The following is a 17,413-nucleotide window of genomic DNA, read 5'->3' as shown; positions in this document are numbered from 1 at the left end:
ACTCCCCATTCCCTCACACTCGCCTTCTGGTAACCTCAAATCTATAATCAGATTTCTAGGGGTTGTTCTGTTTTAGTTTTTTCTGTCCCTTTGCTTTGTTTCTTTATATGCCACATGAGAAAACACTATTTCTTGTCTATTAAACTTTCTTAGTTGAAAAGGTATATTAAGTCACTTTTCTTGGTTGTGCAGAACTGCATCTGTGAAAATACATACCTTTGTGCTGAGATCGACTAAGGTCTCCTTGTTAGGACAAATGCCTGAGCCTAACCCACCCAGGGCATAGGCAGAACGAATCATCACTGGGTAGCCAATGGTGTCTGCAGCCTTCAGCGCATCCTCAATCTGTCAACAAGAACAAGGATTCAACAATTTAAGCAGGCTACACTCACAGAAAAGACCACCCCAAGAGAATTGGGCAATTCATATAAAGCAATTTATTTGGGAAAAATGAGAATGGAAATGTTATATGATTCCCTCTACTCCTTCTAAAAACAGATGTTATCTTACAAATTTTAAGTAAAATTCTAGAATTGAAAAAATAAGCAACAAGGGTTTTTTTGGTTTGTTTGTTTACCTCTTTGTGGTGAATTTTATTTTGCCATATAGAGAAATGAAGCCATGGTCCAAGCAGAAATAATCATCAGTAATTTGAGAATGGGAAGCATGTTGAATTTTTAAATTCATTTTAAACATTTTCATCTCATAATGAAACAAGGTCTTCTACTACTAAAACTAAATTAGTGTTACTGCAGTTAGCCATTAGGAACACTATATAGAAAGAGATTTTTCATTTTTCAAGTCCCGTCAGAAAGTAGTCCCAGAAGCTTGGGTTTTTGTTGTTTTTTTTTAGCTTACAGAATACAACATATGGTGGCTATATTTTCCTGTCATCGAGTATTATTACACTACCAATGGGAATGTAATTACACCTTTCCCATATGCCTGCTTCTCATCCTGAGGAAGCAAGGACATAATTAAATCTGGCAATGAAAGAATAAATGTATGGCAGGAGCTTTCCAAATGTTCAGCAGAGCTATCCTGGGATTATTCCTGATTGACAGCTTTGTAACATGCCATATACTTGATAGCATTCTTTTCTGAAACATACATGGTCCATTTTTAGTTGTTCCAGCAATACTTGCCTTCTCCCTAAGGAGCTTCCTATTTGTACAATGGGGAAAATTGCATCAAAAACTGCTTCCAGTACCCCTACTCCACTAACTATGTGCCTGAAATCAGGAGCAAAGTCAAGGCAAACACAGATGTACAGAAGCTGACTTTTTCCTGGCACCTGATAAAGGCTTGCCAATAGGCATAGAATGGAAGATGGATGGAATAAAATAGAAGATGATTAATAGAAATGCAAAACCATCTGTCCTTCTTAACATCTATGCAACAGGTTTCTCAGTCATAGACCTTAGTGAATAAAGTCAATGACTTTTTTTCTAGGTAATTTTATTTTTAAACATTTAGTCCATTCTAACAAGAACATGGAAATCCAATCACTTCCCATCTACAGGTTGTTCTAACATATAAGATGTGTGAATGGGTCACAGGAAGAAGGTAAAAATCACTTTGGCACAGCAAGTTATTACAATTCTTAATTTTAATTTAGAAGTTATGAGATTGGAGGCACTTCAACTATTGATGAACCACTTTGTCTCTGGGTTTATGTTTTCTTTTAATAAAAGACATTATGAATGCCAATCCCTAACATCTCAGCAGTTCACATTCAATGTCTCTCAGGTGCTAGCACATTGCTAAAAGAAAATCTATGCAAGTATAACTTTAACTATTATTTATGGGTATGACAAATCATTGTCCCTAGAATACAGGACAAATAATGGTACTGCTTCTCTAGAGCAAAGATTCCTTACCGATTCCACAGCAAAGCTTGGGGCAATTTTTTCATTAATCTCATTTAGCTTGTCTGAGAACAGTTGCCTGTCTTCTGTGAACATAATGGATTCAACTGAAGTTCCCAGGACTTTCACGTTATACTCCTTGAGCACACCTCTCTTGAATAGTTCCACTCCTACAGAAGAATGGAAATAATCAGTTTTTAAAATCTCAAACTCTTATGGAATTTTTTAACAGCTATCTGAATATAATACAGAATTTTTAAAATCTTAAAATTAGCCTCAAGAAGCCATCACCATCCACAATAGAACTGCATATAGGATGTAAAAAAATGTTTTTTAAGTTAAAATTCAGAACCCATTCTGAAAAATTTTTTTGCTGATAACTCTGTCACTTATATAACCACCTCAGGTGCAAGGTGAAATTCTCCATAATAAAAGTGAAATTCTCCATAATAAAATTCACAATAATAAAAAATCTTAGGAATACAGAGAATCTTAAGATCTTAGTATATTCTAAAGGTCTTTCTGAGCTCCATTTTCAAAAGAGTTTCTCTCATTTAAATAATCTCAGTGACAAGGATATCTATCTGGGTTTGAATCACCAAAATTGTGTGTTTTAACTAACTTGCTATCTGAGTTTGGCTAAGTCTTCCATATTTGATACAGAGATTGCATCACCAACTTGCTTACACCAACTAACCAGAAACTCATTCATGATCTAAGATTTGACCAATTTTGAAGAGGACAGAGCATGGGCCTCAGCAGACACAAAAAGGGATGGTAGAGAGACTGATGCTGTGATCACAAAAATATACACAAAATGCCACAAGCCTGATCCATTAAAGCACTAAATCCATGTTAATTCTCATTTTTCATTCATAATAGTTCTCAGGACTTCACTGATAAAAGAGAAAAGCAGTATCTTTGGATAAGGAGGGAAACATAAGAAAACCACTTGGTTCTCCCTGAGCATGAAAGTAAAATGTGTCTTTTTGTGCCTTAGCTGTTTCTTGAAATAAGCCAGTAATATTTGTTACATGACATTTACAGATGACTATTTGCTAACTACCTCCCCACATATTAGAAAGAAAGCTTTTGTGAGCACAAGGAGCATAATTATTAGGTAGGTTCAAAGAAAACATTATTATATATAAGAACACAGGCCAAAACTGCATTTGCAAAAGAACTCACCGCAGTTGAGAGCTGTCTGGCCTCCCATGCCTAGAATCAGCCCATCTGGCCGTTCTGCCTTGATGACTTCTGTGACAAACTGAGGGGTGATGGGAAGGAAATAGACAGTATCTGCTTGCTTCAGACCCACCTCATTGGTCTGCACCGATGCAATGTTTGGGTTCATCAGGACAGTTTTGACATTTTCTTCCTGAAAAAAAAAAATGTAAAGGGATCCAGGATCTGAATACATGATGGAAAGAAGAGAATAACCATATCCACATGAAGGTTGCTATTGGGTAGCAAAACTTTTGATTATTTTGTGGGCTGTAGAGATCAGTCATAGGAGCAATGACTGAAAGTTAAAGGAAGACAAATGCTTGGTGAATGGAAGGATGAAATCATTTGAAATAAAACCACATAAAAAGAACAGGCCGCTTCATGAGAGTCACTCTGAATTCCATACCACTACAGACAATGCCTATAGAGTGACTAGACACCCACAAATATGACTGAGTTTTACAGCTCAATCAACCTTAAAAGAGTAAAATATTTCAAATGAAACTAGAAGCACCACCAAAGCTGCTTCCCTTGACTGAGGACAACATTGGTTGTTCATTTAAAATACAGCCTAATGCCTTCCCTCTTGCTGGAAGCACTGACAGCCTTCTGCTGGGTTCCACTTTTTTTTTTTTTTTTAAAGATTTTCATGCCTGCTGTAGTGCTTTAACAAAGAGTACTACACAACTGTTTAAACATAATATATAAAAAGAAAATGACCATATGGCAAAAAATAAAATAAAAATGTGTGTGTGTGAGAGAGAGACAGAGCGAGAGAGAGAGAGAGAGAGAGAGAGTGTGTGAAGGGATTCATACCCCTATCTCCTGACATCTGGAGAGAACTTCACAATAATTCTTCATGTTAGCTACTAAGATAATAGCTTTATAAACCAGGAAGAGGGTGACTTAGCAAAATAATTATTATGAAATATGAGTAGATGGTTCTTACCTATTAGCCTGTCAAATTTAAACTCTTTTAAAAAGTCAACAAAATATTCAGATGACAGTATAGGTACCATCCTCAGAGTCTTACATACCTTAGGGGGAGGCTCTAAGTAAAAATTGTAATGTGTTTCATGCTATATTAAATTCAAATTGTACCTTAAAACTATGTACCATTTTTTGATTTATTTGATTTGTACGCCAAAGTGATGAGAGAAATTTCCACCAACAAGATGAAGAAATTAGATTCAATATAACAGAGAAGTGGTAAAATTAGTACTCTAATTCAAGTCTTATGACTTATCTCCTATTTCCTTTCATAATATGAGTCTCTCGAGATTCTAAAGAATTGTTTTAAACAGAAATAATTAACAAAATATGAATGGATAGAGATAAGCAAATGTACTTAAAATATGAATTGGAATTTAAATAATTGAGTTCCATCTAAGAATACATCATCAACAGAAGTTACAGGAAGTCTTGTACCAGGGACAGACTTAAGTATAATAGTAAGTTTTTTTCCTAAATGTGCAATACAACTTAATAATCTATTTTCATAAAAATAATTACATAGGGAAAAGTCTCACACACATATATGATGAGTGACCATTTCAAGGAACTTTGTATCATTTTTCTAATATAGTTCTTTCCACAATACATGTACCACCTAATTCTTTTTAAATATTTAATTAATATCTAGTAATATCTAATCACAATAACACATCTAATAGTTTCTATTCCTAATAAAAGCACATTTAAAAAAGTATAAGCTATAGAAATATTCTTTATAAAACTATCTACCTAAAGAGAAGAAGAATCATAACACAATGAAGTAAAATGACCTTGAAAATGTGCAAGAAAATTGTGAGCTTGTGTGCATACATACCTGAGCATACATCAAAGGGTATTTTTAAAAAATGGAAGAAGAATAAGGTAATTGGGGCTTTGTTCTACCTTTTTTAACAGACATCTATCATGTGAAAATCTATGTAGAATACTGAATAGAAAGAAAAGAAAAATTTTGGCCAACTGATCTCTTCATGTGTTGTCCTATTCTCTAGACACTTCCCTGCTTTTCTCTCTCCCACTCAGGTCCCTGGTGAACATCTTTATACTGCAAAGCCTGAGGCAAGGCCAGGGAGAACTCCATTGCCTCTGGATGGTCTGATTAGCACCAAATTGGACACTAGGCAGACAGGTAAGGATACGAGAGAGAAGCCAGTTAGCTCTTCAGGAGAAATACCTCACAAATACAATGGAATTTTTCTAAATGTTTGTTTTACCATGTGAATGGTTAGGGAAAGCTCCAGAGAAAGTGAAGAAACAACTTCTCAACTTGGGTATGAAATCTCTTTTCCACTTGACAATCCAGCCAAGCCATTCAGATAGGTCATCCACTTCAAGTTATGGATAGGAGTCTCTTAGTGACAGGTAACAACTTGCAAAGCTTGAACAAAAAAGACATTACTGCCTTTGCTCTCCAACTGAATCTTCCCATTTTGCTCTAGCAGAGATGCCTGAAGCATCCTGTAGAACATCTGAAGGGCTTTAGAGCACCAAAGAAGTCCAAATTCCCTCTTTCACACAAATGACCAGTGTATTTTAAAAGCCCACTGGCCCAAAAGTCTCTATAAATGTGGCCTTATGTGTTTTCAACACAGACACGTGATGACATAGATAATTTTGGAGGCCAAGCTAACCTTCTTAATTTACAGACAGGCACATTTGAGAAATTTAAAAACCTTCGCTGTGATCAAACTTTATTTAACATAAGATGTGTGAGGAATAGTTTGGGAAATTAATTATAGTGACTTTGAAAAGAGGTAGTGTCATAAATCTAAATTATAAAATACTAATTAGACTCATTAAAGGGAGTATATTAATTCTAGCAAAGATCATATTCTCTCACCTTCATGGCTTTTACAGCTTGAGATCCTGAGTAATCAAATTCACCTGCCTGACCAATAGACAGACCTCCTGATCCTAGGATAAGGACTTTGGAAACCTGTAAGCAATAAGAAAATAACATTATTTTCATTACAAGCATGGTGACAATAAGGCATTTTCAAGAGTGAGGAGGACAAATTAGATTGCCTGGATTTATGTGGTGATTTAAAGTACAGTGTTTTGAAATACATATAATAAGTGGGAAGAAAAAGACTGACACATTTAAAAATCTCTAATTTTCAAGCAATTTCCAAAGTTCATAAAATTTTTTCACTTTAAAATTTTTTCAGAAGCTCTACATTTCAGTTAAACATATAAATATCTAAAAGTAATTATGTAAATATATATGTAACTATATATATTATGTGTATGTGTACATATATATATATATTTAGATAAGGATCTCCTTGAAATTTAATTGACTAAAAGTAATACACTCAATAGTCCATAGGTTTCTTTGGACAAAGAATCAGCATAAATACAAACCAGCCTCAGTGCCTTCTTCCTTACCCAAGAAGGACCAAGCATAGCAGGTGAGGCGATACCTTCATATTTACCTTTCACCTTTACTTTACAGTTCAATACTAGAAATATTTATGGAAAACTCAATAACAAAAAAAAAAGATGTGTGTTGGTAGCATATTAAAAATCCACAAATAAACACACTGCCTATTGTTTACTCACAACTGCCAAGCCCTTCAGTAGAAAAAGAGGTTCTTGGCCACTGCAAGAAACAAGGACTTGGAAAACTTGGTTCCCATCAACAAGTATTTAGAGGGAAACTACTATGCAAAACATAGTCTTTTCACATACAAAACACTGTGGAATACCAAACTATAACATTTTCCTCACCGTGGACAAAAGAAAAGCACCTGAGGTACATGCGTTAATATTCTGAGAAAAACACTACACGTAAGTACACAGCTTACTTAGCTACTGAGCCTCCACATTTTGATTCCCCATCAAATGGCTGGATTAGCACCAATCTCTCCGTCTCACGAAAAGAAACTGTCATGGAAATCCTTGAAACAGACTGTCTAACCTACCTTATTGCTTCTTGTAAACATATCAATCAACTCTCACTTTTATTTATAAAAATATAAAGTATATATGGGTATATACTTGAAAGCACATACATTTTTGTAAAATTTACATAATAATGGTGTGAATATGTAAATGGTTTTAACTAGGAAGGAAATGGGTAGAAATCTTACATTAGCATACACATTCAAACAAATAAGGATTTAAGTCTTACACTATATTAATCCTCATCCATTTGCTCTTGAGAGGTAAAATAGTATTATTTGACACATGACAGCCAATAATAACTCTTGTAGTTGAAACAAAAAAATCCAATCTTACATAGTCTGAGCTTTATCTCAAGCATATATAGGGCTAGAGTGTATTAAGTAATGGAAGATGTTGCAAATTCTAAATTATATCAAATTCTAAACTAAACATTAGTCTTTACTAAACTAATTACAAATATTCTAGAAAAAGTAAACTTTGACATGTATAACTTTAAATCAAAACATGAAGACTCCAATGAATATCATCAAGAACAGAACATAAGTAGCTGCTAAGATAATTACAATATTAAAAATCATTTTTCACAGACATTAAAATGACTTAAATCATTCCCTTTAAAAAACCCATCACACTATAGAGAAAATCCAAAATAGATAAAATCAAACCACGTATACTGACCTCAATTCGAGATGCAACTAGCGCTGGCTTTGGTAGAACTGATGTAACGGTGGTGCCTTTTCCTTTTTTTATTAATGACAAAAAGGAATCAAACAGGTACTAGGAAAAAAAGTATAAACAATTAACTAGAAACTTCAAAATCCATTAGTTCGTCCGATACAATATGTCAGTTAAATTTGAAACTAAACAACATATGATTTCTTAGCATAGGTATTCCTCTGCAATATTTGTTTTTCTTTTTTGCCAAATCTGGCAAGACTACACATTTACTTATGTTTTATATGATTATTAGATGAAATAAATACTTCTAACTACTCACTTCAAAACTACCAAAAGAAAGCTTTCAGCAGGCAATGAACATTTAAGATAAGCATTTTGAGAGTCATATTTTTGGCCCTATAATTATCAATCTTTTTCTTCTTCTAAATAAAATTCAAATTATTCAAAAAATGTTCAGTCTATGCCACTTAGGCATTCTAAGGATAGAGGGGCATTAAAAAAAATTCTATCAGCTCTAAAAATATTGCTAAAGAGTATCCTTAAGCTTTACCAATGATTTTACTTTCATTGTCACACTAAACACGATACATATCAACAAAGATACACATTTTTTGTCTTGTAACTATTTGACTGAACAAGAAAAGGGTTAAGTGATATTCACTCCATTGTGTATCTTAATTTCCACATTCCTATTCTGAAGAATTGATAGAGGCAAATAATTTAGATTTTAAATTTATAAAAAGTATTTACATTTTAAATTTATAAAAAGTATTCAGCATTCATTAAATGATATACGTATGAAGCTAAATGTTATTTATGATTTTCATTTTAGGTCAGTAATGTTATACTGACTTTATTTAAAACCATTATTTCCTAATAATATTAAAATAAGGACCAAATACAAATATCTGAAAAGGCAACTCAAGGATGAGGAAGCAGACTTCACAGAGGAAATTTCTTATTTCCTCTCTATTATATGTAGGTAGCTTTTCTGAGTCTCTCCTGACAAGGAAGAATTGTCAGCATTACTACTGGAGGCCCTAGGGTGGGAAAAGGAAGTCACTCCACACCTCCCAGATTGTTCTGTGTCAGACTTGTTTGGAAGGATAGCCTTAAATACTGAACCAATAACTCACTTAAAAAAGTAAAAATGTTTAAGTTAAGAACAAAATTCCTCTAAGCACTCCTCATCATTCTTTTCTGAAGCCACCGACTCATATGTATGTGCAAGCATACCATGTCCCTTCCCCCACAACCTGCCCTCTTCCATCTCTTGCTACTGTTTATTCTCCCTTCATGACTACACAACCAGTTGCCATAGGGATTTTTGTGAAGTCACAGATGGGGGATTAAAATTTCATTTCCATTATGAGAACTGGAGAGCAAGAGGGAATTCATTTGCATAATACAACAATTGTAAATTTCAGAACTAAATATATTACAATGATTTAAATAAAAATAGCATCACATTGGGTTTCTTAAGGGCTTTCCTACTTTCATTTTTTATAAAGATAGACTTTTCCTTCATGATATTCATGGAGAAATTTTAACACAAAAATATGTGTTTTCAAAACACTTGTGTTGAGGATGTCCCTCACCAACATCATCTATGGTAATTATTTTGATTTCTTGAATTTTCACCTAAGCACATTTCTGATTAAAACAAAAATGAAGTGGATAATAGGCTTCCTCTTTCTGACATACCTCAGTGTCTGTTGGTCCTGGGCTGACCTCTGGGTGGAACTGCACCCCAAAGAAAGGTTTGCTCTCATGCATGATCCCCTAAAGGAGTAAGAAAGAAGAGAGTCCGTCTGTAACAATGAGTGTCAAATTCTATGTACAAGTCAGGGGACCATAAAATTCAAGTAAAAAAAAATATTAAAACCTTAAGAGTATTCTAAAAACTAACAGTACTAATAAGAATAGATCAACAAAGACTCAACCTAATATGGTTCCCTCAATAAAAACAACTGATATGGACAAAAGCCTGTGGAACCCCTTAGGCTCTGTTGAAAACAGATTCAAATCCACTTCTTTAATCTGACTTCTAAATTGCTTCTCCCATGGTATTCTTTTTTTTTTTTTTAAGATTTATTTATTTATTTATACAAGCACTGGGTATAGTCAGAAGCGTGGGAGGGTGAGAGAATTCACCAGAGCAGAGCAAAGCAGAGAGCAGAACAGGCAGACCAACGAAGTACACTGCTGAGGGGAGCAGCGGGTGGCAGGAGAGATCTGCACACCATGTGAGACCCTCGCCCGGCAGCCGGGGATGAACTGGCGCTGTAGAGGCTGTGGGCAGCTTTGCAACCCAGCACTAAACCACTGCACCACTGGGGAGGCCCTCCCATGGTATTCTTAAAGGTTATTTCAGGCCTTCTTGGTTGCACAAGGGGTTAAGCACAGCACTGTGAAGCTATCTGCAGCCACTGCAGCTTGAGTGCAATCCCCGACTGGCCAGGGAGCTACCCACATGGTGCAGCAGACCTCTCCTGTCTCACCTGCTGCTCCCCTCAGCAGTGTATTTCAGTCAGTCTGCCTGTTCTGCTCCCCACTCTGTCTCTGATGAATCCTCTCACCCCATCCCTCACACATCTGCCTGTATCCCAGTTCTTGTATGCATAAATAAATCAATCTTTGAAAAAAAAAAAAAGAATGGATTTTAGTGAGTCAACTGATGAGAGAATAAAACAGACAGAAAAGACTTTTTAAAAGCAGAAATAATCTACAAAATAACCTACAAAAAGATTCCTTCCATACACACTCACCAAAAAAGCCCTCATAATAAAGGGAAAGGTGTCTGTATAACAGAATATTAAAAACCCTGCATTTTTTATCACAGACTAAACAAGTTTACTGAGAGCACTTACCTCATTTGTCTGATCATTGACATTCACAAAAAGTGGTTTCCAGCCAGCAGGGAGGGCGTTGTCCAAGGCATAGCCATGGTTCTGAGCAGTAATGAAAGCCTGTCTGTTTGTGACATTCAAAACAGGCTGATTCTGCCCTCTGGAGAGAAAAGGAGAAAAAGAATAGGAAAAAGGAAAAGTCAAGAGAAGAATATAAGAATGTTTGAGGTAAAACAGTGAATAAGAAAAGCCTATTAAAATTCAAAAGTTTCAATTGCTTAGTGAAAATTACTCTGTGAGAAAAGTCACAGATTGTTAAATCCATAATTTTAGCAACAAGAATCAATTCAGGAAGCTTTGTTGTGTGTTAAATATCAGGTCTATTAAACCTCTATAATCAGTTTTAGAAAAAGGGGAACTGCACTCATAACAAATAAAGAGTTGCCCACTAGCTTTAACAGAGACAGACATATAAGCAACTTATTTCAAGGGAGCAACAGCATTTTTAAAGCTAGAGGAAAGATATGACTGCTCAGTCCTGAATCATTTTTAATTCTACTTTATGTGGAGGTTGGAGGTTGGGCCATGGTGTGTGTGTGTGGCAACAGAGTGGGGAGATGGGGGGTAAAGGGGGAGCAGAGAGTTCCAAGATGGACAAGTTAAAATCCTTTGGGAGATAAAAGTAAAATGCAGAGAACCTGAAGATTTCTCAGTTACCAAGTCACTGTAGAGTCTCATGATGTTATCTATGCTCTGAAATCAAGCTTGATATCTGAACAATTTCCCTTGGAATGTCATTTGATTATTATAACCTCAATTTATGCCAAGGTAAGGAAAGTAGCTTAAACTATTATAGTTATCCCGACAGAAGGCTTCCTTCCAAGAATTCTATAAAAGTGGTATCAGGTACTCAGACAACAGTGAACCACAGAGCAGTCTGGCTATCAATTTTTCTGAAGGAAAAGGTATGTAAGTTCTCCAAGTCTTTTAGGGTTTAGTTACTAACAGTATCGAAGAGTTGGTTCAGAACCTGTAAATAAAACCATTTCTGCCTTACCTGTTGGCCATGGGCATTTTGTAGGTCTTGGCACCAGCTGCCAGTCCTGTTATTAAATTTCCTGTGCTGATTCCAAACAATGGTTCCTTGCGATCACTTTCCAAAATCTAAATCAGGGAGAATGTTTTTTAAGCCAGAAGTACAGTTCCCAAAAATGCTGCCTCAGAAAGGATAAAATAAAACTTACTTTTTTTTTCCTTAGTTAACAAGGAAAGGAGGCTAGTTATTGAATTAAAAGTTAGAATATAAATAAGACATGACTGATAAATAGGAAGCATTAGAATTCAAGAAATGCGCTTAACAGTCAGGTGAACCTAAATCTAATTTAAATCTAATGGTCTTTAAGAACATGGAGCTCTTTTAGGTCCCAAGGTCCTCGTGAGGAATGCAAGTATAGTTTCACAATTGTATGGAAAGACACCTCTGGAGATTACACTCCAGTGTGTGTGTGCCCAGAGGACACAGTCCCCATTCCTTTGTCTGAAGGAAGGTTCTTTGTCCTCTGCCTCTCTCTTCTCTTGTTTCTTTATATAATATCTTGCTGACATAGCCTCAGAGGTCACAAATGGGAGCACTAAAACATTCCTGAGTAAATAAAATGTATTGCAGTCTTTTCAATAGTACAGAGCAGAGCAGCCTCCCCTCTACCTCACACACAGATATACACACTAGCCCCATGTTCACTGCACCTTTTTGACATTCTGAATTAGTGGTTGTGCAAGGGCTGGGTTCCCAGGTCCTCCGGCAATTAAAAGCCCATCATACTCCATCTTGGTGAAATCATGATTCCAGGGAACTAAATGCACTTCAGCTCCTCGCTGGAAAAGAACACAAGAATGATCAACTTAATAACAGTTTTCTGTGCCAAAGTGTAGTTTTTCTAGACCTTTTCTTGACTAACTACTCCCTAAAGGAAAGGAGTAAACAGCACATGATTCAGAAACATAATGTTGATCAAAAAATTCTTTGGTGGCTCATTGTATTTTGTGTGGGGCATATGGAGCAATGGTCAACAGAAAGTGGATGAAAAAAAAGTCATTAAAACTTTGATCCTGAAAAAACAGGCAATGTGTTTCCTGTATTTTAGGAGGTTTCAGAGCCTAAGAGCTTGTGACTAGGGTCCCAGGAATACAGGTTAACTTCATTGTGTGATAAAGAGCTGCAGAAGGAGATAGAATCCATCTTCTACAAGATTTCAGTTTGTTTACCTTTCACCTTTTCAATTTTATCTTTTTTGTCAACTAAATTTCAATCAGCCTTCTTTCCAGTGCTTTCTCACATCATCTATAATGAAATTCTAATTTAAAAAAAAAAAAAACTAGAATTTTCTGTAGAAACGTGCACAGGAAAATATCTTTGATAGTTTCTTCAGAAGCATTTCTTGAAAAAAGTATTTGAGAGGAAGTATTTGAAATAGAAGTTTACTTGGAAGGGTTTCCCAGAAATATGAATGGAAAGGACACCCTAAGACACCTCAATAAATGCATTACGAAGCAGTTACCTCCATGGCCAACTGGAGTTAAAGCCATTGGGGAAGTCTGTGACCCAATGCAGAATATCCACCTTAAGGACAGTCAGTCACGGGGCAAAGGAGCTGGGATATTTATGTACTAAGCCTTTTCTAACCTTTGTTTGGGGCTGTTCCAAGAACCTTTAATTTTATGGCATTTCCTGCCTGCCAGTAGGTTCCAGCCAACCAAAATGAGCCCTCAGGCAATGAGATGCAGATGCTTGCAATTATAAGAAAAGCAAAATGCCTTAAAATAGCCTTTAAAAAAAACCAACAACAAAAAAGACATAGATGTGGAAAGACCATCCACAGTATCTGCTACTGAAAAGTCCTTTCAAATTTTTGTTAATGAAACTGATAAGGATTTGTAATCATGATTTGGATATTGCTGCTATTTTCTAAAAAAGAAAAGGTAAATTGAATATTTCCCTTATAACCATGCTAATTTGGTGTTGTGCAAATATCACAGAGAGAGGGAGGGAAGGAGAGAGAGAGACTTAGACCAGGTTACAAGAAAAGGGGGGAACAGGACAAATACAGACAAAACAACATTTAAGAAAACATTATCATAATTGCTAAATGCTCCTTACCCATTTTTAACAGTTAATTTTAACTTGTCTAAGAGTGGGTATAAAGCAATGGGAAAGTTTGTACTGTGTTAGGCATCACCCCTGAAAACATGTGGTACATAATAAAGGTATCTCAGTGGAGGAACTCTCTGACTGACAAACTTTCTGATCATCTCAAAACCCCAAGAAAGTGAATATGGCATGTCTCAGAATGTCAGTCAGTAAGCAATAAGAACAGTCATTATTTTCTTCTGTGTTTCTGTGGCCTTTGCACCTTTTTTTCTTTTAACATAGTAGCCTATATCTCTAATTTGAACAGGGATAAATGTGTTATTTTGTAGATCAAAGGCAACAAGAAGAAAGTAGATCCCCTGACATTCTGAGAAAATGCACAAGCTTTCTCTGAAACAGATAGAGGAAATCAGCGTAACACTAACGATCAATATTACAAACCCTCACCGGAAAGATGGAACAAATTACTTACCTTTACTAGAAGACGGATTACATTGTTTTTTATGCCACAGTCCACAGCTACCACTTTTGTGGGATTTCCTTTGCCGAACACCTTGACATCCTGCCATTTGAAAAACCAGAGCATGAGAGGAAAGTTCTAGTTAGAAGCAATACACCAGTTTCATAAAAACATCTGAGTGTGCTTTGTACTTAGGCTGGTAACAGATTGATTGGCAACTACTAGGGAGTGACTGGCAGTTAATCAATTTGTAAGATAGGCACAAATGAGCATCATAGGCGGTATCTTTTTTTATGAGATAAAAAGTACTTTGCTGTTTTATATAAAGTGTTAATTACAAGAATAACAATGATTCCTAACAAATTGATTGCTTCCATGGTTAACAACCATCTTTCCCATGTTTTGCCTCAGTAACAACCAGTTGCACTGGAATTTTCAAGTATCTTTGCCTGATTCAGCTATACACAGATGTGGTTATAGATACATCATGCTTTAAATACCACTTGAGGCTAATGGATAAAATTAATAAAAGTTGGAGGAATTGATAAGTCATATAGACCACTGGTCCCTTTAGGTTACTGTGTAATTGTTTGCATTAAATGGTACACTTCATAAAAGAATCCCGGAGCATATCATAACCACTACCTACGTCTTAAACACTGATTGGAGTTAGACCCATTTTCACAGGCATTTACCAAAGAAGCAGTTCCCCAAAGTCATAAAAAGAGAAATAATAGAAATATAGACAGAGAAGCCTAGAGGGCTGAGTCCCCAATCTGGTTCCAGCCTTGAGAGTTAGCTAGCAAATTCTGAATTTAGAATGATTTCTACATTTGCAAAAGGTTTTAGATAAAAGCTGCAAACTGGGTGTTTGAAAGAGTATTTTATTTTAACTGAGATGTCTACTTCTCCACAGGTCTATTTAATGGGAAGTCTTTCCTTAGACTTAGTTCAGGGAAAAATATAAAAAGGATTTTACTTTTTCTCCTGCTATAACCATTCTAGAAAAAAACAAAACACCAGTCCTTCCATGATCTGGGGGGATTATTACTGAATTCATCCATGACTGCTACAGATCGTCTTTCTAATGAGATAGTCTGAAAAGTATAGATTTATTCCTAACGTTAGGTTTCTGTTACAAAATAAGGGAATATTACAAACTGGTTGCTACATTAAATTGCAATCACAATACAATGAATTAAATTATCAGCCACATCCAAACAAAACTCACAGAATAAATAGAATCTCCTGATACAAATATACACTTCATCATAGCTATAATAAAATGACTTAGTTGAGCTTGAATTAAGAAACAGAGACAGCTTTGATCATTGCGATCTCTCTCTTGATTTGACAGAGGTAAAAACAGAGATAGGTCCCTTTTTGCTGGCCTCTGCACAAAGACATGATATACTCTCCAGCAGAATCAGAGAAGATAAGCAAGACTCACAAATACAAGACTACAGACATGCATTAGGTCTCTCCCAGAGAGGACTATGTTATGCAGTGCTTTTCAGCATAATTTGACCACAGAATTATTTTAGGGTGAATATCTTCAGACCAATATTCCTCATATTTGGTAAGAACCAGACTAGATCCTCAGTCATTCTCAATCCTAAAATTCTATCTTTCAAAAAGGAAAAACAGCCTCATGCATGCTGTGTCTCAAATGACAATCACTTCAATGAGAAATGTATGGCAACAAGCAGGGAGAAAACAGTTCCATGTTATTTCAATAGACAATTGTTTGAATTAGAACATGGGAACATCACATATAGAATGATTAAATTCCAAATACATTAGCAATTACATATTTAATTAAAATTCACTTTCTTTAACAACTCCTTTTCATTACAATTCAGCATAATGTAAAATGCATGCCCAGGACTGATAAGTACTTCAAGACTCACTACTGATTTCAGGGAACCCCAAAACCTTGTCCCCCATTTCCATGTGACAAGTATAGCAATACTTGTCAGATTAACATGTTTTTCTCTCTGTCTGGCATACCGCTAGCCAGGCTTTTTACATGTTTAATAAACCTTTCTGTTAAAAATTCTCTGAGGTGGGCCTCCCCTTTTGGCACAGCAGTTGAGCGCTGGGCTGCGAAGCTGCCTGTAGCCTCTGCAGCACAGGTTTGATCCCGGCCACCGGCGAGGGTCCCACATGGCGCGACAGATCTCTCCTGCCACTGCTCCCCTCAGCAGTGTATTTCATCAGTCTGCCTGTTCTGTTCCCGCTCTGGCTCTGGTGAATTCTCTCACCCTCCCACACTTCTGACTGTCCCCAGTGCTTATATAAATAAATTAATTAATTAAAAAAAAAACCTCTGAGGCAACAATATTCTTACAGCTGCAGCTCTTCCTCAGGAATATTCTCATACTCACCTGATGGGTGCTAGGTCACATGAATCATTCCACAAATGAACAGGTATTTTGTCACAGTAGGGGGCTGAGCGCTGCTTACAACCAGAGGGGGATTTCTAATGCATTTTCCCTCTATCTCTCCAAATGTAAACGGATCTGAATAAAACTATCTAAGCTTATTTGAATATTATTATATGATAGCATAATCATAGTTACTAATGCTTACTATTTATAAAATATTAGAGGGCATATGAGATAATGTTTAAGTGAGTGATGTTGAAGCAAGCCTTTCTAGGGGTAAATCTTACCTAGCAGTAGCTGCTTACCCTGAGAATGGAATTAAATCTCTATATCCCAATTTCTTCTTTGGTAAATTAGATTCTAATAAGATTCTAGATTGCTCTGATGATTGAATAAATTGGTTAGTGTAAAGTGTCTAAAGAAAGCCTGATATATAAAAGGTACTCAATACAATCTTGTCTATTATCAATTTATTAATGAAAGCCATAATAGTTAAGAGTAATAATAATTTTATAATAGTACTGGAGATAAATCAAACCATCAGAAGCACTGACTAAAGCAATCAGGACTTGAAGAGAAACAAAATGCATTACATCTTTACCACCAACTTTGAGTGCTATTTACTGGCTTTGCCCATGTTCTTATTCATTCATTCAGTATTTATCATTGAGCATCACTCTGGCTAGTGGTGGGGATTGAGGGAAGTAAATCATGACTGTTCCTCTCATGTGAGACAGACAATCCTTCTAAGAGTTAAATACACTTTGAAAATGGATGGATGGATGGATGGAACTTTATAAAATGACATGAAATACAAACTTCATAGGGGAACAATGAAGGAGAAACTTCATGGGGGAACAATGATCTGACTTTTGAAA

General features: G+C 35.8%; 1 protein-coding gene across 1 annotated transcript in view; it reads right to left on the bottom strand.

Moving 5' to 3' along the window:
- The window catches only part of CPS1 (carbamoyl-phosphate synthase 1), a 114,578-nt gene that overhangs the window by 69,143 nt on the left and 28,022 nt on the right, over positions 1-17,413 (bottom strand). Inside the window, exons 7-16 of the mRNA XM_037523974.2 lie at positions 14,161-14,250; positions 12,287-12,415; positions 11,598-11,704; positions 10,562-10,700; positions 9,396-9,473; positions 7,692-7,790; positions 5,947-6,042; positions 3,057-3,246; positions 1,881-2,038; positions 217-345 (exon numbers count right to left, since the gene is read on the bottom strand). Of these exons, the coding sequence (XP_037379871.1) occupies positions 217-345; positions 1,881-2,038; positions 3,057-3,246; positions 5,947-6,042; positions 7,692-7,790; positions 9,396-9,473; positions 10,562-10,700; positions 11,598-11,704; positions 12,287-12,415; positions 14,161-14,250 (1,215 nt within the window). The remainder of the gene's footprint in view (positions 1-216; positions 346-1,880; positions 2,039-3,056; positions 3,247-5,946; positions 6,043-7,691; positions 7,791-9,395; positions 9,474-10,561; positions 10,701-11,597; positions 11,705-12,286; positions 12,416-14,160; positions 14,251-17,413) is intronic.

The sequence above is a fragment of the Talpa occidentalis genome, unplaced genomic scaffold (assembly GCF_014898055.3).
Source record: "Talpa occidentalis isolate TD23 unplaced genomic scaffold, MPIMG_talOcc4v2.1 talOcc4.3, whole genome shotgun sequence".
Classification (NCBI taxonomy): domain Eukaryota; kingdom Metazoa; phylum Chordata; class Mammalia; order Eulipotyphla; family Talpidae; genus Talpa; species Talpa occidentalis.
This window is presented reverse-complemented; position numbering and strand designations above follow the sequence as displayed.